At 35.5% G+C, this 22,140-nt stretch overlaps 2 protein-coding genes across 2 annotated transcripts; both read left to right on the forward strand.

The window, feature by feature from the left end:
* Nucleotides 1–8,095: 8,095 nt before the first annotated feature.
* Nucleotides 8,096–10,716, forward strand: LOC119984587 (aquaporin PIP1-3). The gene is made up of 4 exons (XM_038828605.1): nucleotides 8,096–8,506; nucleotides 8,611–8,906; nucleotides 10,096–10,236; nucleotides 10,339–10,716. The coding sequence occupies exons 1-4, from the start codon at nucleotides 8,179–8,181 to the stop codon at nucleotides 10,432–10,434; spliced, it is 861 nt and encodes a 286-aa protein (XP_038684533.1). The 5' UTR covers nucleotides 8,096–8,178; the 3' UTR covers nucleotides 10,435–10,716.
* A 3,716-nt stretch (nucleotides 10,717–14,432) lies between these two features.
* LOC119983790 (probable glycerol-3-phosphate acyltransferase 8) lies at nucleotides 14,433–17,770 on the forward strand. The gene is made up of 3 exons (XM_038827517.1): nucleotides 14,433–14,810; nucleotides 15,089–15,401; nucleotides 16,688–17,770. Exons 1-3 carry the CDS (start codon nucleotides 14,503–14,505, stop codon nucleotides 17,567–17,569), a joined length of 1,503 nt encoding a protein of 500 aa, XP_038683445.1. The 5' UTR covers nucleotides 14,433–14,502; the 3' UTR covers nucleotides 17,570–17,770.
* The last annotated feature ends 4,370 nt before the right edge of the window (nucleotides 17,771–22,140 follow it).

Raw genomic sequence — 22,140 nt, forward strand, 5'->3', positions numbered from 1 at the left:
GATCCTTAAGTGTGGTAGAACCTTTGTATTTATAGACTTTTGGCTCACATTACTCATACGGGCACGAGGATGCTGAGCTGGTACTAGGCCTCAGTTTGACCATGGGTTGGTAAAGGTGCTTCATAGGCGACAGGCTTATAGATGGGTGATAGAGGTCATGGACCTACGTTGAGCTGTTCATGGCCCAGGCCTACAAGCCTATGGGTTGTAGCTTGAATGTATAGCACGCATAGACCTTGTTGAGAAGATGGCCTACGTTGTGGGTTTGTTGGGCTCAACTGTATGATTCGCATGGGCCTTGTTGAGAAGATAGCCTAGGCCGTGAACATTTTGAGCTCGACTATATGACTCATGTAGGCCTTATTGAGAAGATAGTGTAAGTGAATCTACTGGGCTTGATTCTTGGCCAACTTAGAGCTTATGCGAATTTTGGCCCATATAGATTTGGCACTCGAATTTTATCTTAGTTCAAGTTGTATATAGTGAACTACAATTTTAGCATTCGAAGTAGAAGACAAAGAAAAATTGGTTTAAGCCCAAACGAATGGTAGGTTGGGTCATGTCTATACTCTATTGTCAAATAAATAAATATGATTTTTAATTTTTAATTTCTCTTAGAGAAATCCATTCTAATGACATGAAAATGAAAATGATGATAACAATAATACGTTTTCGGTTGCATTATGAATAGTGATAATAATGATGGATTAGCTATGTAAAATATTTGTTGGAATGGAAATAAGATATTTATTGAACAAAATATCCTGATGTGTTTATGTTTTCACCTCTTCATAAATAAGTTATGATTAGAGAATATTTTGATGATCTAAAATTAAAATATACATATTATTATCTGTCCGTTTTGTCAACCATATATTGTCTTTAAACAATAAATTGTTTTTGTTAACCAAACAACAATTATTTGATGCAAAAATCGAGACTTTTTATAATAATTTATGGCCACTTTTGAAATTGTTTCAAATTCGACCATTTCGAGACAATTTAGGCGTCACATTACGTAAATATCCTCATTTATTCTTACCTGGACGAAATTGTCATTCCCATTTGAACATAACTTTTTCAAAATCAACGCATGAGACATTTGCAGATTATAAAATTTTAAATTGGAATCAACTATATTTTAAATCTTTTTTATTTATTTAATAATACTATAATTAGTTTTATAAATTATTTACAATTTATTTTGCTATTTATTTAAATCTATTACAACTTAAATGCATAATACCCCTACACGTAATTTGCACAATAATGATGACACCATATATGCTACCAGCAAAAGTTGCACCAAACTTCAACTAGCATTTTAGGAACCATTTATGCTACCATTTATTATCTGTAATATATGCTATAATATATAATACTGACCAAATTGTTTGTCAAACGAAGCCTATATATATTGTTAAATATTTTATTATAACATTCAAACAATATATTGAGATTATTATATTATTAGAATCTAGATTTATAATTAATTTAGTTACATTATAATTTGTCAAATAAAGTCAAGTAATATGTTATTGAATTATAAAATTATATATTATATTGTCATATTTATTTTTTAAGACAGTCTTAAAAAATATTTGGACCATTATTGTGCAGAGTTTTTCTCCTATGTGGACCAAGTTTGTGGACCTAATCCAACCATTGGATCTCTTGGATCCATCTTCTAATTCAACCATTGGATCCATCCTTCCGTCTAATCTAATCGAACTTCAACGTCAGAGACGATTTCCTTCAACTTCATCCTTCTTTGAGCTTCAACGTCAGAGTCTCCTTCGACTTCATCCTTTCCCTTCCATCTTCTTCCGAAATCACCTCTCTTCTTCCCATCTACGCCTGACCCCCAAACCCTCAAATCACCCAACAAACTCCTTTCCTCAGGGGTTCAACCCAGTTCCCCTCTCCAAATTGCGAGGACCCAACAACCATCGTGCACCATGACAATGGTGCGACGGCGACGACCCAACGACCATTGTGAACCACGACGATGGCGACAACCCAGGTGGATGGTTCCATGGAGAAAGTGGATGGTGTTGAGATCGTGAACCCAGAGAATTTAGGGTTAAGGTTTTCAAAATTCTGGAATTTGGATGACTTTCAATTGTCATGATATGAAAATTTAGAGCTTTGGGTATATCATATGAATTATGTATGATCCTTTCTGATAGGAGAATTTTTGGCAGCAGATATGAATTCTAATTGCTTTTCTTAAATGTATCATAGATTGTACCATTTTGGGTTATCTGATATGAATTCTCACTGCTCTTTACTTACAACCTTTGAATTTTGCTGGTTTAGCATTCTGTACTTAATGATGTTGCTTTTTGTTGTAATACCTATCAAACCTAGAGTGTTCAAGCTCGTGGAGACCTAGTATTGATGAATGAACTGGTTTACCTGGGAATGCTTGATTGTTAGTTGTGCTGAATGCACTATATTGAATCTGTTGAGTGGGAAAGTCTAAACAGCTTGAAGGTTACTGCTAAATGAATTGATTATAATAGCCTGTAAAAAATGTTATCCACATATGAACAAAATGGACAAAAACAAAGGATTAAGTGACTTTTATTTCGTGGTATGGAGTAACTGACCAACCCAATCAGAGCAGATACTAAGGCACAAGAGACTTTCAAGATAGCAAAAATGAAACAATAAACATAAACACCAATAATAAACATAAGAATGTCCAAAACAAACCTGCCAAATAGCCTGCACAAGCAATAGCTTTCCATAACAACATTTACCTCCCATTTCATACAATCTCTATTAACTCAAATCAGACAAAACAAAGATAAGTGATTTGGAGGGGACACGTTCCATTTCACATCACCACTACTTCTTCATCATCCAGAATTATGTTCCTCAATTCCTACAACCATAAAATTATAATGAATATCAACATTTCATTGGTGAACAAAAAATCAAATATATCAACGAGTCAATGATACTTATGTAGAATTGACATAAGGACAATTCCTTTTGTCATGTTTTTGCCTCTCTAACCCGCAACCATTACAACGCCTTTTGCTCTTGTTCCTAGTAACAATCTCTTTACCTCCCTTAAGCCTTTTTCCACAACCTTTTGCTCTAACCTTGGCAGGTTCATTGTAAACTCGTTTCGAAACATCAATAGGTGCAAAAGATTTTCCACTATCACTTATTGTCATACTCTTTAGGTCGTAACGAATGGGATGTGAATTTATGTGTCTCCGCATTGATCAAACATGCATCAACAACACTCGAAGCAAGCCTGCGCAATTCATTGTGTTGTATAATAACACTATGGTGAACATTACCATCACCTACAGTACTTCCCAAAAAAGATGATGCAATGCACTTTGCAGATTTCATCCATCTACACAGTACATACATATCAGGTAATGGATTATAAAGTTACATTTTGGGGAAAGCCACAAAGATATGTCGACAAAGAATTCCATAGGAATCAAATTTCCTACAACTACAAGTCATATGATTAATTGACTTGTTCTCAATAACCGTTCTTATCCTGCTTTGACTCCTATCAACACATTTCACATGGTTTGTGCACATATAGTCTGTCTCATTTTCAATAGTTGTCATATAGACTTGGCTTTGGCAAAACTCTTCCTGGACTTTGTAAAAGATGTTGTGTCATGTGTGTATAACTCAGCCATTGACTTCTCTAAACACCACATACTTTTCATAATGGGTTGTTCATTAATATCCTTATGATCAAGACACAAATCTTGGTGTCTTAGGTGTTTTAGGAGTCTCTAGCATTGTCCTAGTCGTTATGTATATTAAAGGAATGATCATTCTCATTACCATGCTTCAAAAACTAACCAAACAATATTGGGCTGGTAAAAAAAAACTTAGATTGCGTTACAAGTAAATTTGAAATCTAATTTTTTATTTCTCTAAGAGAAATCCATACAATGTCCTGAAAAATAGTGGACATTGAATTTATTATAATTATCATAAATATATTTCTTAAAAAACAAAAATGAAAGTATTTATACAAGAGTTGTTAATAATAGTAACAATGCCGAGCAATATGACCATTCAAAATAAAACAACATGCACCAAAGTACCTCATCGTGAATATGTCATGTGAGTTCATCCATCACAATAATAAATAGGGAACGATCAATCAATTGAACTAGATGAAAGGGAAGTAACAAAAGGTAAGAATTTTAAATATCTTGGATCAATTTTCCAAGAAGATGACGACATAACTGATGATGTAGTTAATAGGATTAAAAACGGATGGAGTAAGTGGAATAGTGCATCGGGGGTGTTATGCGACCGAAAGATTCCCTTGGGATTGAAGGAAAAATTCTATTGGTCAACCATACGCTCACAATAATACATGGTTCCCGAGTGTTGGGCTATCAAAAGACAACATATCCACAAAATGCATGTAATAGAAATGTGAATACTTTATTGATGTGTGGTCACACTAAGAAAGATATGATAAGAAATGATATTATTAGATATAAGGTAGGAGTAACACCTATTGAAGATAAGTTACAAGAAAATCATTTAAGATGGTATGGACATATTCAACGTAGAGATAGCGATGTGGCGGTGAGGAGGAATGAGAGAATTTGTATAGGAGAGAATAAGAGGTGACGATGAAGACCTAAAAAGACATGGCTTGAAGTAATGAGAAATGATATGAAGTTAATAGGAGTAGAAGAATGTATGATCCATGATAGACAAAACCATATACAATATAACCTCGATAAATTAATAATCTTGATTAAATAATATTTTTGGCTGATCCCGACTTGGGGCTAATGTGGTAAATTAATAATTTGCTAAATTTATAAGATAATGCTTGTGTAAAAAAATAAAGAATACCATGATAAATTAATTTTTTATTCATTAATGTAAAAATTTGTAAATTATTAATTTCTTGATTAATTAATAAATTTTTATGGTCCCAAGACTATTAATTTTTACTGTAGCATTTGCAAATATGGCGATTCATATCCAGTCTCTGATGGAGGCCCATTTTTCTCAAAAACTCAATAAAAAAACTCTATATTTACAATTGAGTTTGCATTTACAGCTTCTGCTGCGGATACCCTTATGCATCTCATAAGCTAAGCCCAGTCTAGTTCAAATGATTGGTAGAAATACTCATGTGGACCTAGCCTACCTTTTTTTTATAAGCGACCTAGCCCATCTTTACATTTTAAAAGTTGACTTTATTGGCCTAGCCCATATTTTCATGGAGAGTGGAGGTCAAAAAGAATTATGGGTGTGATTACGAAAGCTAACATTAAAATAAACAAAAATTTTGCACTAGGCTACAACCCACTGTAGCCCAATGCTAGTTCCACCCTTGAACGTACCCCACTTATCTCTAGCTAAGATGACCCTAATTTAGAATCCTTGTCCTTTTTCCCAATGAAAACTTGACATGCTCAAAGCCTTCCTTCAAGCAAGTGCAAACGAAGTTATTGATAGTTACGGTCGATTACTTCACCAAATGGGTAGAAACTAAGTCCTTAGCCACCATAACCAAAAATAAGATCATGGACTTCATCTGGATGACAATCATCTTCAGATACAAGCTACCAAGAGCTCTCTCGCAAAAGGAGACCTAGTGCTAAAAAAAGTGGAGTTAACCAAAAAAACACTATGGCAAACAAAGGGAGACCTAGGAAGGCTCTTTCAGGGTAGTATAGGTATTGAAAGATAAGGCTTACAAGCTGGAATACTAAGACAAACTCAGGGAGATGAGACCTTGGAATGTCGACAACCTCTGCAAGTATCCCTTGTAATTGATGAGGAACAATACTTCAATGTAATGTTTATTTAATGAAAAATGATCGATAAAGTTAGACCTTTTTCATTCATTATAAATTGTCAAAAGAAGACTTACATATAATGAGATTTGATAACCTCTCAAAGGCAAATACTGAACAACAACAGAATTTATAGCCGAGAAAAGGAACTCTTCAGATTGAATATCGGCGAGCAATAAAGCTCTACATGATAACAAAAGAAAAGGAAAGAAGACCTTCATATCATGCCAAGTAATAAAGCTACACGACAAAAAAATGAGAATGCTTCTAATCAAACATTAACACTTAGGAAAATTCTAAGTGTGTAGAGTCACCTAGCTCGGCATACCAATTGGAAAAATTCAAGTGAAAATGGCCAAGTTGAAGCTCCACGTAATGAGATCGGAAGTCCTCCTCGACCACCTCTTAAAAACTTAAGAAAATTCTAGGTGAAAATGAAGAGTCAGAAAGCTCGGCATAATACTTAGAAAAATCCAAGTAAAAAAGCGGTCGAACATACAAGTTCAATAATGAGCCGACGAAAAGGCCAAAATATATATATAAAAAAAAAAAAGAAGCAACTCCTCTAAATTTATGGAGGAGCCTAGTGCAGATCAACTGTCAGAAGAGGTGTGAATCTTCATATTACCTCACCTAGGCCCTTGATCTTAGCGGTCGAGAGAACATCGTAGTAATAAGTACAAATAATGATTACATACCTTCACTCGGCGAATCAAATTGCCCTGAGCAAAAGGTGTGGGGCATATGATGATACCACCAGAAGGATGACATGTGGCACCAGGGTAGGACGTGTGGCATGAAGAAGCCAAGCTAACACATTGATCGACGTCTCGGAGAGGCTCACCCCGAGTCGTCGATCGAGGTGAGTCGAATGAACGATACCCAAGTTGTGTGGATGAGTCGAGAAGACATCTCGATACTAAATCGAGCAAAATCACCTCGAAAATCCCCTGATGATAGAAAACTAAGGGAATCGAGAAGCCTGAACGAGACCGACTTCTATTAGGAAAGGAATCAGGACAAGATTCACCCTACTCAAAATCCGCCTAAGAATCATGAAAGAAGATATCCACTCTTACCAAAATTAGAACTCTCCAACTCATATAAAAATAGGCCTCCAACTTCAAGTAAAAGATCTAAACTATGCACTCTTGATTGCTACACTTGAGAGAGAGCTCCGAACATTAAGCAATCTCAGCTAAAAGTATCACAAATTGATTTGAGTGTCAGAGAGGTTTCCTCAATAACAAACTTGGGGACTCCAATAACTCATGTTTTCTCTAGTACAAAAAGTTAAAAAATAGTCGAAGCTTGACTGCCTCATATATCACTAACACCGAGTTAGTTTTGGAGGTCATCATTACCATATATGGATCGAATCATTAGTTGGTAAGGATAGCCTGCCACAACAACAACAAAGGATAATGTAAGAGCAACCAATGGTGAATGCTCTATTGTGCTATCAAATTTTTTGGGGAATTGTGATTTGTGAGGTTTAATATGAAATGAATGTGTGTCAATCACAATGGTGTAAATTTATTGGTTTTATTTTTTGTATAATAGAGGCGAGATCAATATTAATTTAAAGGTAAAAAATATGAGTTTGTGTGAGATGTGAGTCTTATTTTGAGTCAACATATGAGCATCATATGCTCGATGCCTTTTGGACAATTAAAAATAAACCAATAAATATGTATTATTGGAGCATAAAATTTTTTAATGGACTAAGAAAATGTTGCTCCTCGTCAAAGAAAATACACACCATTGCGAGTGTTATAAAGAAAACCTGTTAGTACATGACAACGAAGACTGACGCGTGTAAAGATATCCATGGTTTTGACGGTTGTGATGATGTGGTGGGTGAGGATTAAAGGCAACGTTATCCTTTGTAATGATGATTATCATGCGGCCTAACGATGCATGTGATTAGTGGGTCCCAATTCCAGAAGAGCTGTTCTCTAGTCAAAAGTAATGGGCCAGATCAGGCCCATTCTGTCTCAAATAAATAATTTAAGAACATATGGTCCTGCCAGCTACCCAGTAATGGTAATTATTGAGAGCAAAACAGAGAGGTTTTATTGGACTATATAAAAGAAGAATCCAAACATTTGCTTCTTTTTAGGCTGCCAGGTTGTCCCTTCTCCAACGGTCTAAAAAACGGCCAACCCTCAAGGAGGGCATTTATGGTATATCACCATATTTTCAATATTCAATTTCTTTTTAATAAACAACCTTTTTTCCCACTGTTTATAAAGTGATTCCCACTACTGGCATTTCCTGCATCACTGAGCTAACAGCCTGCGAATTATATAGAGAGAAGAGAGAAAGTTATAGAGAGAGAACTCAAAGAGGGGAAACAATGGAGGGGAAAGAAGAGGATGTGAAGTTGGGAGCCAACAAGTTCTCAGAGAGGCAGCCAATTGGGACCTCAGCACAGACAGACAAAGACTACAAGGAGCCACCACCAGCTCCTCTCTTTGAGCCTGGTGAGCTTCAGTCATGGTCCTTCTGGAGGGCTGGAATTGCAGAGTTCGTGGCCACATTCCTATTCCTCTACATCACTGTTCTCACTGTCATGGGTGTAAGCAGAGCCCCCAACAAGTGCGCTTCTGTGGGTATTCAAGGCATTGCTTGGGCTTTTGGTGGCATGATCTTTGCCCTTGTTTACTGCACTGCTGGAATCTCAGGTATACACCATCACTCTCCATATTGACTTTGATTTCTCGTTGATTTGGGTCTCTGGGGTTTTGAAGGATGCACTAATTTTTCCAATTTTTCATGATTTGTTCAGGTGGTCACATTAACCCAGCAGTGACATTTGGTCTCTTCCTGGCAAGGAAACTGTCCCTGACCAGAGCAATTTTCTACATAATCATGCAATGTCTGGGAGCGATCTGTGGGGCTGGAGTGGTGAAAGGTTTTCAGCCATCACAGTATCAGTTGAGGGGTGGTGGTGCAAACATTGTGAGCCCTGGCTACACCAAGGGCGATGGCCTTGGTGCTGAGATTATTGGTACTTTTGTTCTGGTCTACACCGTTTTCTCCGCAACTGATGCCAAGAGAAGTGCCAGAGACTCCCATGTCCCTGTAAGTATCTATCACATACTCTCTCCTTGTTTATATCATTTGTTTTTGTTCAATTCTTCTTATATCAGCGACTGTTTGTTAGCCTAAACATAGATGAGGCATGGATAGAGAATTTGTTTTAGCTTGAGCTTAGATGGGTTCCTTTTACTGCTGGTAATCCTGGGGAGATCTAACCAATATTAGCTTGAGAAGTTACTGATATATGTTAATTTCATATTAGAGCTCTCCAACCTTCATATTGTGCGGATCTCTTTCTCTACCCGCGTTGCTTTTTTCCATTCATGTATTTATCCTAGAGCATTAACTTTCGAAAGCAGTCCACAAAAAAACTCAATGGTTATCAAATTTCTTGTGGAATGTATCTTGAAGTTGTGAAAGAAAGGTCTATAAAGGAGTCACCCTTATTTCCAAAATTCGGTCTTTCTTGAGTTTTTTTGTTTCTTATGTTCATCTTGTTCATTCTACAAATTTGTGAAGGTATAATTTATTACAGAAACGATTTGAATCGTCTGATTTTTTAGATGTCACATATGTTCTGGAAGTGATTTTCTTTAGATGCCATATTGTTCATTCGGGTGAATGCAAAAATGTTTTGCCCTAATGCATGCTTTGAGAGGTGACTTATTTTTCAATGATATCTGGAACCTGCTAGTTGCAGGTTTGAATATCCATCCCTACAAGAAAAGCAAAATTCCAAAAATTTTCAACATCTCACACACACAAAAAAAACTGGTTATTTTGACTTGAGTTCATTTTGGTGATGATTTTAGTTTGTTATCACTTGGTGTATTGAGGAAGTGCAAATGTGCAATCTTTCTGTGCTTCTTATTTGTACCTAGCCCCTCATAGCTTCCCTTTAGCAACCTCGTATATTTATGATTTCCTTTTAATCTGGTGGTAACTCCAACTCTCCAAGCCTGGATTCGCTAGACTCTAGCGGGCCCTAGACCATTATTGCATTTAAACTTGTCTCTTCACATTTTTTTCTGAGGTGAATCACATGAAAACATTTTTGGAATGTCTGCAAATATAAATATAGCATCCATCAAAAATGTATTTTTATCCCATTTGCTTTACAAGGTAGTTAACTACATGAGCTGCATCACTGAACATTTCTTCCTTTTCACTTTCCATTTACTGTTTGCACCTGTTAACAAATTTTTCATCTGTTTACATCTCTCAATCACAGATATTGGCACCACTCCCAATTGGGTTTGCTGTGTTCTTGGTTCATTTGGCAACCATCCCAATCACTGGAACTGGCATCAACCCTGCCAGAAGCCTTGGTGCTGCCATCATCTACAACAAGGACCATGCATGGGACGACCAGGTCAGTGTAATTAGCCAGTCATTTTGACATTTTAGTTTGAATCATATATGGCATTTTCATACGGCTTACATGTAATGAATGACCTTTGTTCTTTTTATTCAGTGGATCTTCTGGGTTGGCCCTTTCATTGGTGCTGCTCTTGCCGCACTTTACCACCAGCTAATCATCAGAGCCATCCCGTTCAAGAGCAGAGGCTGATCGAAGATCCTTGTTGGGCAGATACTTGATCTATTGACGCGATACTTTTGGCAGTTCTTTTTAAACATATAGTTTTGAGTCTTGTGTTTCTAATGGCCATTACGGGTGAGTTATTTGAGGTGTTAAACTGATTGTGTGTATAAATTATGATCTGGTTTGTTGCTATGAGTAGCTTTTGTGCATGCTAGATTCCGTCGATATGCTGCGTCGTTGTTGATTTTTTTTTCTCTTGATTCATTGAAGAAGTTTTATGGATATTTGCAGTCATATTTTGTTTGTGCACTGATAATGATTAGGCCACTTTTGCTATTGATGTAAACATCAGTTTGCTGTTTGCTCATTTGGGCTGTGCTTGCCAAAAAGATTGAGCCCGGCCCGAAATTTGGCTTGGGCCTATTGTCTTACCTAAGCTTGTCTAATGGGCCTACTAAATTCCAAGCCTGCTGGTATGCACTGGGCGGATTGGGCTTTGGCCTAAATAATCACCTCTAATCGCTGGAGTGTTGTACAAATTAGCATAAAGAAAAGGCCACACGACACAAACGGCTGACGTTGAACTGGGATTAATTAGCTGAACTCTAAATTGGAAATTTCTTTTAGTAAATAATAATTGATATTTGTATTAGGAATGCAACCAAAGAAAAAAAAATGGTTGGAATGGTAAAGTTGATTGTGGTAACTCGTAAATGTGAGAATGTCAAGTGAGTCGTTGGTTGAACGACAATCACAGTAAATGTGAGAATGTTGCAAGTGAGTCGTTGGTTGAACGACAATCACAGTGCATGTAAATGATTATCCACCCATTAGGTTGTGGGTTCGAATCCTACCTCTCCTCAAACCCCTATTTCAAAAAAAAATGCGAGAATGTCACTAGTTAAATAGTAATGCTAGTAACCCATATAGTAATAGTCCATGGGAGCCCAAGTCTTTTAAACGAAATTTTAAACGTTTTAACTCTCAAAATACATGTTAGATTTGTTAAAAAAATATTTATTTGGAATCAGCGCATAAACCTCTTTCTAATAAGTTTAAAATTTTAAACGTTTTAACAGTCAAAATATATGTTAGATTTGTTAAAAAAATACATATTCGGAATCAGCGCATAAACCTCTTTCTAATCAGATTCATTGTGGATGAATTTTATTGGGTGAATCTTAATTCCATTATTTTTTTCAATGGAATTTCAAAAATAATGGATTCAGAAATAAAACAATGAATTCTAAATTATATTTTAAAAAACAATGGAATTATCTATATTAAACAATAAATTTTAGACAATGAATTATGGGATAAAAGAGTGGATAAACCTGTTGGGCTTCCATGGATTACCAAACTGATAAGCTTAATGTCATTTTTGCTAGTTAAACTCTCACCCTTAGCAATTACGGTGTTATTTCCTTGCCCATATGGGCCTTTGGGAGGTCCGCATGGTTTTCGGCTCGATCTTACATGTCGTCAACATGGGAGCGAACTGGATTGAGAATCCAAGTTTAAAACTAATCCGACTATTGGGCGAACATGTTGGACTGCAAAAATAGAAACCAACGAAAGAGAAGTTGAATAGTTAATCCAGAGTAGGTAAATAAAGACAAAGAAAAAAAATTATAAAATGGCTGGCTTTCCGCAAAAATCATGGTTTTCCGCCAGAGAGAATAATCTGGTTGCCAGACAAACCCTTAGTTTCCTACACGCAAGAAAGTGTGGCCACCAATAAACAGTCTTAAAGTTCAACAACCCCAGCTAACTCATAATAACAAGTTTTCCAGTCCAAAGTCAATGCACCCAATGCTATCAAACTTCCAAACAATCAACAACATACATTTACATCTTTTGTCCAATATTTGCCCAAACCCTCGCATCTGCATCAGTGCTATATATATATTAAAATTACAATATTGTTGCATTCCAAGACTAATTAATTGGCTCAACAGCCTAAACTACAATACCAGCACTACTCCAAATTAGGCCAACAAAAATGTCTACGTCTTTGTAGGAGTGTTGGAGGAGACGAGATATTATCTAATTTATTTTAAAATAAAGAAAAATTATGGGGAGTGGGTTCATGGTACTTAATTAGCGCATAGTTTTTTGGGTGTAGGTTAGACGATCCAAGTCTAAAAAAATACCACAAGATATATATGGTTTCTCACATCTGCATCAACTTTACGCACTGATTTTTTAATCATAGATACAGTGGATCCCACAAAATGTATGATACACACTTTTGTTGTGTTTTATTATAGCACTTGGATTTGAGTGTGCGCATGTGAGAATTCATATATATATAGAGAGAAATTCTCCTATAACATTTGATTTTGGTTTTGAACAAAAAATTATTATTGGATTCATAAAATTGATCAAAGTACATATATATTTTTTCTAATTTCTTTTTTAAAAATTGAATCTTAAAAGTGAATTCTAAAAGTTATAACCTAATTTTAGGAACTCATTTTAAGATTTCATAAAAGAATTCCTCTATTTATGTGCCTAGCTAATTATATTTGATAGTATTTATTAGAAAGATTGTTAGACAAGTACTTGTTGGTAGGTATAATAGAAGCCTATTCTTTAGAACTTGCAATAATAAAAATAAATGACAATGAATATATAGAATTAGATAACCATCCAAAATTAAATCCAACTAACCATAAGTACGGCGGTGGAGACACCATATTAAACTTCACATTAAATGATGACAAATTTATGATCCGCCTATATATTCTAGTATTGCTAGGACAGATTGCCTCATTATATTTTATAGATATTCATAACAATAATAATAACAAGTTAACAACTCTAATTTATTCTATCACATACATACATACATACATACATACATACATACATACATACATATATATATATAATATAATCTAATACGATAAAGATAAAGTAGAAATATTTCACGCCTTATAAATAGGATACGGAACAACGCTGTTGCACCACGTGGTATTTTATTACACACTATGGATGCGACACATGGCATTTAGATATTTTAAGTATTTATATTTTTAATTAATTGAAATCATCGTTAATATATTCAATTTTTGTTTGAAATCCCATTGATAAATTTGCTTGCTTCTCATTGGATTCGAATTTTAAGCACACATATACATAATCTAGTTGATTGTCAACCAAGACACCTCTCTTTGGTGATTCAAAATTCTTATTGGTATACAATTAATATGATAATGAAATTTTTAGGATTCTTAAATAATTAAATAATTAAGAATAAAATCTCTATAATTCTTAAAGAGTTATCAAATGTTTAAAATTCTCAAATCGTTATATATATATGGGCTCTCGATGTCCATAAGAATCCCCGTTCATTATCGGTTTATGGATTGTTTAATCGCATCAGTTGGATCTGATCATATTACATTTATATATGACTTTACTATTCTCTCTGTCTCATTTTGATTCTTCATATCTTTATTTTGGGTTGTCTAAAAAATACTATAATTTTTCTTCATTAATTAACAATTTTATTATTGTATTCCAAAATTACCATTGTTACTTTAATTATTATTGTTCCAAGAAAAAAAGTATCATCAAAAACGGAAACACTACACACCCATAAAATAAGTATCCATAAACTTACATAAACATGTGGCATGCCTATGTGGTTTTTTTAATAAAATTTGTTTATTTTTTTAAATCTATGTGGCATGCCTTTTTTACTTGCCACCTAGATTATATAAGTTTATGGATGAAAAAATTATGGACATATATCATTTTAACATAAAAAATAAGGATAAATGTGAAATAACATAATTATTTGTTACATTAAATCACGTCTGCTTACAAAGATAGATTTTCAAAGAATGATAGATAAATTGAGACGGAAGGAGTATTTAAATGCAATAAATGATACACTTAAATGCATGCACAAGTTTCAGCTTAAGTTGTTGGGTGTGAGCGATGCCATTAAATGGTGACAGTTTATGCACATTTTTGTAATTTCGTAATCCAACTGCCCCATTTAAACCCCATCGTTCCCTCTTAATCGTCCGAGGAAGCAAACACAGAGAGAGGGAACTCAGGGAAGGGAAGCGAATTGTAGAGAGCATGTCGTCCAAAGAAGCCCAAAAGTTTCCGTCGATAACTGCATGTACTGGACCGAATTACCGATCCATTGCAGCGGATCTCGACGGTACGCTTTTGATTTCCAGGAGCTCCTTCCCGTACTTCATGCTCGTGGCAGTGGAGGCCGGTAGCCTCCTTCGAGGCTTCGTGCTCCTCCTCGCTCTGCCTGCAGTCATTGTTTCTTATCTTTTCATTTCCGAAGCAATTGGAATCCAGATTCTCATCTTCATCTCCTTCGCCGGCCTCAAGATCCGCGACATCGAGCTCGCCTCACGCGCTGTCTTGCCAAGGTAACCTTATCAATCCTCGACGATCTTGTTTATGCTCTAAACAGTTTCTTATAGATTTTTTTTTTCCGCGATTGAACTGTTTGTGTGAACGAACTAGTTCACGTGAATAGCAATTCATGAACAGAGATCACGAATTATGGTGCTAATTGTTTGTGTAACGAACTGACTCGCCAAAATTATGGTGCTAACCTGATGTGTTTAGGCGCCGATTAATGTTCAAATCATTCAATTGAAAAGTTATTGGCACTTGACGGTGTAGTAATGGTATGTCATGGTAGGTTTTATGCTGCTGATGTGAGGAAGGAGAGCTTCGAGCTGTTCGACAAGTGCGAGAGGAAGGTTGTTGTGACGGCGAATCCGATTATCATGGTGGAGCCGTTTGTGAAGGATTTTCTGGGCGGAGACAAGGTTTTGGGGACGGAGATTGAGGTTAACCCTAAAACAAAGCGGGCCACTGGATTCGTGAAGAAGCCCGGTGTTTTAGTCGGGAAATGGAAGAGACTCTCCATCTTGAAGGAGTTCGGAGAAGAATCGCCTGATCTCGGAATCGGCGACCGCGAGTCCGATCACGATTTCATGTCAATTTGCAAGGTTGGTCTCTCTTCCCTATTATCTTAATGGTCTTAGTTCATCTTGATAGTCTGGTAAAATTTTAAGCAAGCGGTCAGTTGTAGCATTTCTTCTCCTCACACACGGATATGCCTTTATTGATCAGCTCTGTTACCAAATTAATACTCAGTAAAGAATTACACAATTATAAGTTACTTCACTTATAATAAGTATATCAGCAACGGGTATCACACTCATCCTCGTTCCTCGTTGCTGAGTTGTATACACAAAATTGTGTGCATCATGCATCATGTGCCCCCTATGAATTCACTTAAATCTTTTGCGTCCAACTTAGTAGTTGAAATACCAAATATTAACTACTTAAATTTTCCTACTAATACATTTAGATCTCATGCGTCCAAACTTAGCAGTTGGAATACCAACTAATTAGATTTTTTATCATTTTTTATTAACATGTGTGCTTACAATCAATTTGTACGTGCCCCTCATACTATTGTTGTCTACTTCTCTAAGTAAGCTCATAACAGAGGAAGTTCAAAGTTCAAGCCATCCAAATTCCAAACCACCCAAGAAGTAATGTTCCGATTATTTAAATTCTCCTAAAATAACCAAACGACCGGGTTAATATCACTTTTACACACTAAAAGATAGGTCAGTGTTTTAATTTGTACACCGTTATTTAAAATGTTTCAATTTGGTCACCAAATAATAAAATTGTTTCAAGGACAGATTTTCCCACTTTGGGGTAGTCAAACTGCATATGTGACGATCAATATTTGGACAATCAACGTGCCACATGTGCAGTTTGACTGTCCTAAAGTGAAAAAATCTGTCCGAGAGACCAAGTTGAAACAATTTTATCATTGGGGGGACAAAATTGAAACATTTTAAACAACGGTGTGCAAATTGAAACATCGACTATCTTTCGGTGTACAAAAGTGATATTAACCCCCAAACAACCCAACAAGTAACAATGAAAGTTTGTTTAATCGTGGAAATTGAATTAGCAGAGACATTTATTTCCTTGTTAGATTGTTTTACTCAGTAAGACCAACAGCCTTAAGTTCTTAACCATCCCCAAACTGCCTTACAGTGCCAGCCAATCGCGTAGAATTAATGACATTTATCACCCACCAAGTCTAAGTGATTGACTCTTGTTTTCGGTGGCCTACTCCAACCAGATGGTGTGAGTGTGGGTGTGGTCTTTAAAGCCATGACCTTCCACGATTGACCATCTGACCCTAGTAGTAAATTCACTGTACCAGCTTTTAATGACTTTGTTTTTTGAATTAATGTGTTGTGGACAGGAAGGATACATGGTCCCACCTAGCAAATCAGCTAAACCTGTACCACAAGATCGTCTCAAGAGTCGCATCATATTCCATGATGGACGCTTCGTTCAGCGTCCTGACCCACTCAACGCCCTGATAACCTACATCTGGTTACCGTTTGGATTCATCCTTTCTATCATCCGCGTGTACTTCAATCTCCCTCTTCCTGAACGGATCGTGAGATACACGTACGAAATGCTCGGTATCCACCTTGTCATTCGTGGGACCCCACCTCCTGCCCCATCAAATGGGTCCCGTGGTAACCTCTACGTCTGCAATCACCGTACAGCACTTGATCCAATAGTGATTGCAATAGCACTCGGACGTAAAGTCTCGTGTGTTACATACAGCGTAAGCCGTCTCTCGAGATTCCTCTCTCCAATCCCAGCCGTTGCTTTGACCCGCGATCGGGCGGCTGATGCCGCACGAATCTACGAACTGCTGGAGAAGGGTGATTTAGTGGTTTGTCCAGAAGGCACCACGTGTCGGGAGCCGTTCTTGTTGAGATTCAGTGCTTTGTTCGCAGAGTTGAGCGATAGGATCGTTCCTGTGGCAGTGAATTGTAGACAGAGCATGTTTTATGGGACGACCGTACGTGGTGTGAAATTTTGGGACCCATATTTCTTCTTCATGAATCCAAGGCCACAGTACGAGATCAGATTCCTTGATCGGTTGCCGGAGGAGATGACGTGTAAAGCCGGAGAGAAATCGTCGATCGAGGTGGCGAATTATGTGCAGAAGGTGTTGGGTGATGTGCTGGGGTTTGAACGCACTGGATTGACTAGGAAGGACAAGTATCTGTTGCTTGGAGGGAATGATGGGAAGGTGGAGTCCATTCATAATGCTAAAAAACAGTGAAGTTTCTTTTAATGGTATTGTTGTCAATTTCGTTTGAGATAAGAAATCATGTGTGATTGATTGGGATGTCCGATAAAACTTAATATATAGTCATTGTGAGATCGATGTATTGAGATGCTTTTCAAGAAAGACATATTTGTTACTTGTATTTGACATCAGAGTTTTGAATTTTAATGTAGAAGTTGCTTATTGGACTTGTTATTAATGTTATGAAGATATACATTGCCTCTATAGGTTATTGGGGGTCCGTTTGACAGATAATTGTGTCAATAACATATATCGTGGTAACAGATATGCTGGACAATAATGATAACAGATATGCTGTTTAAATGGTTGGTAGTGTTTGACTCAATTTTTATTGGTAACATATATTAATGCTAGGTAATATTCTGTGTCAAATTATATGTAAGAGTATTATGCATTGTAGTGTACGACTTTGTATAGCAATAAGAAAGTCTTTCATTGGAAAAGTATAGAAAGAAATAGTAGTTTATAAGTGTGGCCTTAACACATTTACTAAAGTATAGAAATAAAAGAGTAGTTTATATGATGGGTATATATATATATATATATCAAAAGATGTTTTTAGAACGGTTGTTTTTATCTGAACAGTTATGTTTTGTTTGAATAGTTGTGTCTCATCAACATAACTCCTTTGTGATAACTGCTTATAAACTGCTTGTTTGATATTCTATAAATACAAGGAATGACATGAGCTTTTCAATAATCAGAAACTCTGACATTCAAACCTTCATCACATACATTTTGATCTGAGAGAAAAAGCACCTAGTAAATTCGCCAGGATCAAGAATCAAGTGCTCGATTCTTGGCTACAGATTGTTGAATCCTGGTGGCAGACGCTCATCGAACTACAAGCACAAGAGTAGGGGCAAATTTCTGCTATAGGACATAGCATTACGCTATCCTCAATCTCAATTCAAGTCAGTACTTTGATTTTGTCTTTACTGTATTTATTTTGTTCTTTACTGTATTTATTTTGTATTAATAAATACTTTAAATCTAGTATTGTACATACTGTCACTCCTTATTGTTTCTAACATTTAGTTGTAACATATTTTAGTTGAAAGACAATCTTTATTGGACTCTACTCTACCGGAGGCTTTTGCTGCTCTACATGCTGTTAAACTAGCATGTGATTTGGGTTTTACTCATCTTATCTTGGAAGGTGATTCTTCAATTATTGTAGCAGCAATTGGTGGCGAAGAGATGTATTTTTCCGCTTGGCGCTTTGTGATTTTGGAGATTTGGAGGCTGCTTACATACTTTCATAGTTGGTCGGTTTATCATGTTCGTCGCAATGCGAACTCTGCAGCACATGCCTTGGCCAAGTTCTCTTTCCATGTTCCTGGTTTACGGGTGTGGATAGAGGAAGTCCCAGGCTCTGTCTTGCATATTGTTCAAGAAAATAAACGTAAATGGAAACTCATCTAAAGGGAATCGAGAGTACCAGGCTTGACACTTTAGATAGACATTTGAGTTTTTTATCTTTGCTTTTCACCGTTACTTTCGTTTGAGTTGTGTTGTAGCTTTATAGCCTTGCACTAAGGTTAGTCTACTTTTGCTTATAATGTAGCTAGACAATTCCATCATATTGTTGGCCCGAGTGTCTTTATTGGCCTCCAATTCTTTTGTCTTTCAGTTTGAGGCTCTTGAATATATTTCTAGTCTATGATCTTTTCACAAAAAAAAAAAAAAGTTGTAAAATATTAAATTATGCATTTTTGCATGTTAAATTATGTTTAAGTTCAAAAATTCGATGAAGGACTCTTCTTTTTCAGGTTGTGGAACACGAAATTGAAGCACATCTTGTGTCAATATATATGATCAAACGTGTTGGTTGTCTTCTATAGTCTATACTTTTTTCTTTTCTTTTCTACTTATAATAAGTTTTTTTGGTAAGCATTTCTACTTAATAAGTTAATTTCTTGAAAGAAATCGAAATAAGTTTACATTGCTTTGAATTAATGGTTTCGAATCTTGATCCTTGGAACTTAATCTTTCTAGTTTCTGCCATTTGAAATTATCTAAACCTTAATATATTTTTTTGTTCTTAAGAATTTATTTTCTTCATGGGTAAATTTAATATTATCAATATTTCCTTAGGGTTGTGAATTATTGAGCAAGGTTAAGCTCATACTTTATTATACATAAAAACTCGCATTCACTATCTTTTGGATATGCATTAAATAAATTTATGGGATCATATAATAATTACAAATTACTCATGTCAGGCAAACACATAAATTTTATGTGCAAACCACCTTTCTACTAATCTCTCTTCTAACCGTTAGATTAGAATAATATGATTTATACTAGATTTGCAATTTATATATAATTATGTTTTGGCTGGTTTATGGACCCATATTCATGACTTTATCATGTTTGAGTACAAGAAGTATCACTCATGTAATATTAGTATGAAGCAAAGAGCATTTGTTTCGTATTCTATTGATATTGCATATAAGTGATATTTTTGTTCAAAAGGATTGTAGTTGCAGCAAATGTCCAACTATATATGATACATGTTTAGCTTGAACTATCACTCAACTTCTATTACTCAATTTTGAGACTGCAAATAAAATATTGGAGTAAACTAAAACTATTGATTTTATGGGGCAAGAAGTAGACATTATACTTCTATAATAACTTCAGTGAATTGAAGGAACTCGTAACAGTAAACTAGTTGCCTAAGTGTCAAAATATGATAGAATTAGTTAATGACATACTATTAGCGGCTATCACAATAATTAGATGGAATAGCTAAGTTGGTTAGAGCGTAGCCATCCCAACAATTAGATAGAATAGCTCACTTAGTTAGCGCCTTTGGTTTCTCGAGTACGTAATTTATATTATCCCGACAATTAGAGAGAATAGCTCACTTAGTTAGAGCGTTTGGTTTCTCGAGTATCTAATTTACATTATGTTTACCTTTTTTCGACTCAATTATCTATTTTATGAATTTCAACTCTTGACATATAGCATGCTTTATTAAAGTTTGGGATAATTTTATTTTGTGAATGATTTGAATCACATAATTTGGTTTCAAGACGCCCATTATAAATGTATTACATTCATTTTTTTTTAGCTTAATATCATCAAATGTAATTGTGAACATCGATATTGAATTGCATAAATAAAATTCAGACTTCAAATATAAAAAAAAAGATACACGAGCATAGTGATGGAAGAAAAATATTGGGACAAGTTACAAAGTAAAAACAATGAATGAGGTAAGAAATTGCACAAGCGCAATCGCTCAGGTAGCCGATGGAGCCACAATTGGGCTGTCGGATATTGTTGTGCTTAGGACCTAATTGGTTATCCTGTTGGATATTATTGTGCTTAGGACCCAATTGGTTATACTTGTATTGTAATCATACTTGTAGTCACACTACATGACAATATTTGATTTAATTTTAAATTTTTTTATTTTTAATAATCACTTACCAATGCTTGAAATATATATATTATAAAAATTTATAATTATTAATATATGTCAAAAATTGTTATTCTGATAACGCGTAATAAAAATCCTATTACAATTGCACTACATTAAAACGAAACATGGGCTTCATATCATCAGAACGTCATTCATTGCTAGGTGAATTGATAAACATATTGTGTTGGGCCAAACAGTAAATCCACTCCCCATTCTTCTTTTTTCTTGAAAATGGTTCACCCAACATTTCATTTCATAATAAAAAATGTTACACATAGTGTCACGTTAACAGCTTAAAAATTTACAAAGTTTAACAGAGGAATTACAAAGCCAAAAAACAAACGTTAGACTAACAGTGGGCAACACCGAGATGTACCCAGTGACAGTGAACGAAGATCGACCCCCAAAGGCGTGATGGTGCGGTGTAACTTGTGTCTTACTAGATTTATATTTTCTTATCTATAATGAAGATTGTTAGACTTGTTAAACATTTTTCGTTACGATATTGACCACTGAGGTCTAACACTCTAATTATGTTGGATGTTTTGTTTCTTCTACTTGATATTGATCATTAAGGTCTTTATTATTATTATAGTAATATTGAATTACGTTTTTGGAGACTTAGTGTTATCTCTTTAGGATAATTATTTATCGTTGTGTAGGTTGATGTTTATTGTTCCACAATACTGCGATACGTCGGTTGAATTTTTGCATTCTTCTTTTTAAAAAATTTAATTAGTAAATTAAAATAACATAAAACGAGAAAAAATAAATGATCTTCCATGTGAAGAACCGTTTCCCGGTAATTTTGTTGGTATGCAACTTTTGCAGAAGGGACTCGTCGGTTGTCAACGGCTTAAATTTCTCCACCTCGATTTCTCCGCACACCCTTTCTATCTCCTCTTATTTACCAACCAACCCGGCAAACACCACCTTGATTTCGCACTGCATGGAGGGGTATTTTAATAATTTTGTCGTCTCTCCATCACCCATCTCTTCCTCGAGAAGACGATATGCCACGTGTCAAAGTCTCGACCCTCCTTTGCTTTTGTCCACGCATACGACTGAGATTTTTCCCCGCTTTTTAAATACAATAATAAAAATAAAAATC

The sequence above is a fragment of the Tripterygium wilfordii genome, chromosome 18, assembly GCF_013401445.1.
Source record: "Tripterygium wilfordii isolate XIE 37 chromosome 18, ASM1340144v1, whole genome shotgun sequence".
NCBI classification, from domain to species: Eukaryota; Viridiplantae; Streptophyta; class Magnoliopsida; order Celastrales; family Celastraceae; genus Tripterygium; species Tripterygium wilfordii.

Bases quoted from the DNA above. Each gene is read 5' to 3' on its own strand.
- LOC119984587 (XM_038828605.1), top strand. From the start codon at position 8,179: ATGGAGGGGAAAGAAGAGGATGTGAAGTTGGGAGCCAACAAGTTCTCA. The intron at 8,907-10,095 runs GTAAGTATCTAT...TCTCAATCACAG, and splicing joins CCAGAGACTCCCATGTCCCT to ATATTGGCACCACTCCCAAT. The intron at 10,237-10,338 runs GTCAGTGTAATT...CTTTTTATTCAG, and splicing joins ACCATGCATGGGACGACCAG to TGGATCTTCTGGGTTGGCCC.
- LOC119983790 (XM_038827517.1), top strand. From the start codon at position 14,503: ATGTCGTCCAAAGAAGCCCAAAAGTTTCCGTCGATAACTGCATGTACT. The intron at 14,811-15,088 runs GTAACCTTATCA...ATGTCATGGTAG, and splicing joins TCACGCGCTGTCTTGCCAAG to GTTTTATGCTGCTGATGTGA. The intron at 15,402-16,687 runs GTTGGTCTCTCT...TGTTGTGGACAG, and splicing joins ATTTCATGTCAATTTGCAAG to GAAGGATACATGGTCCCACC.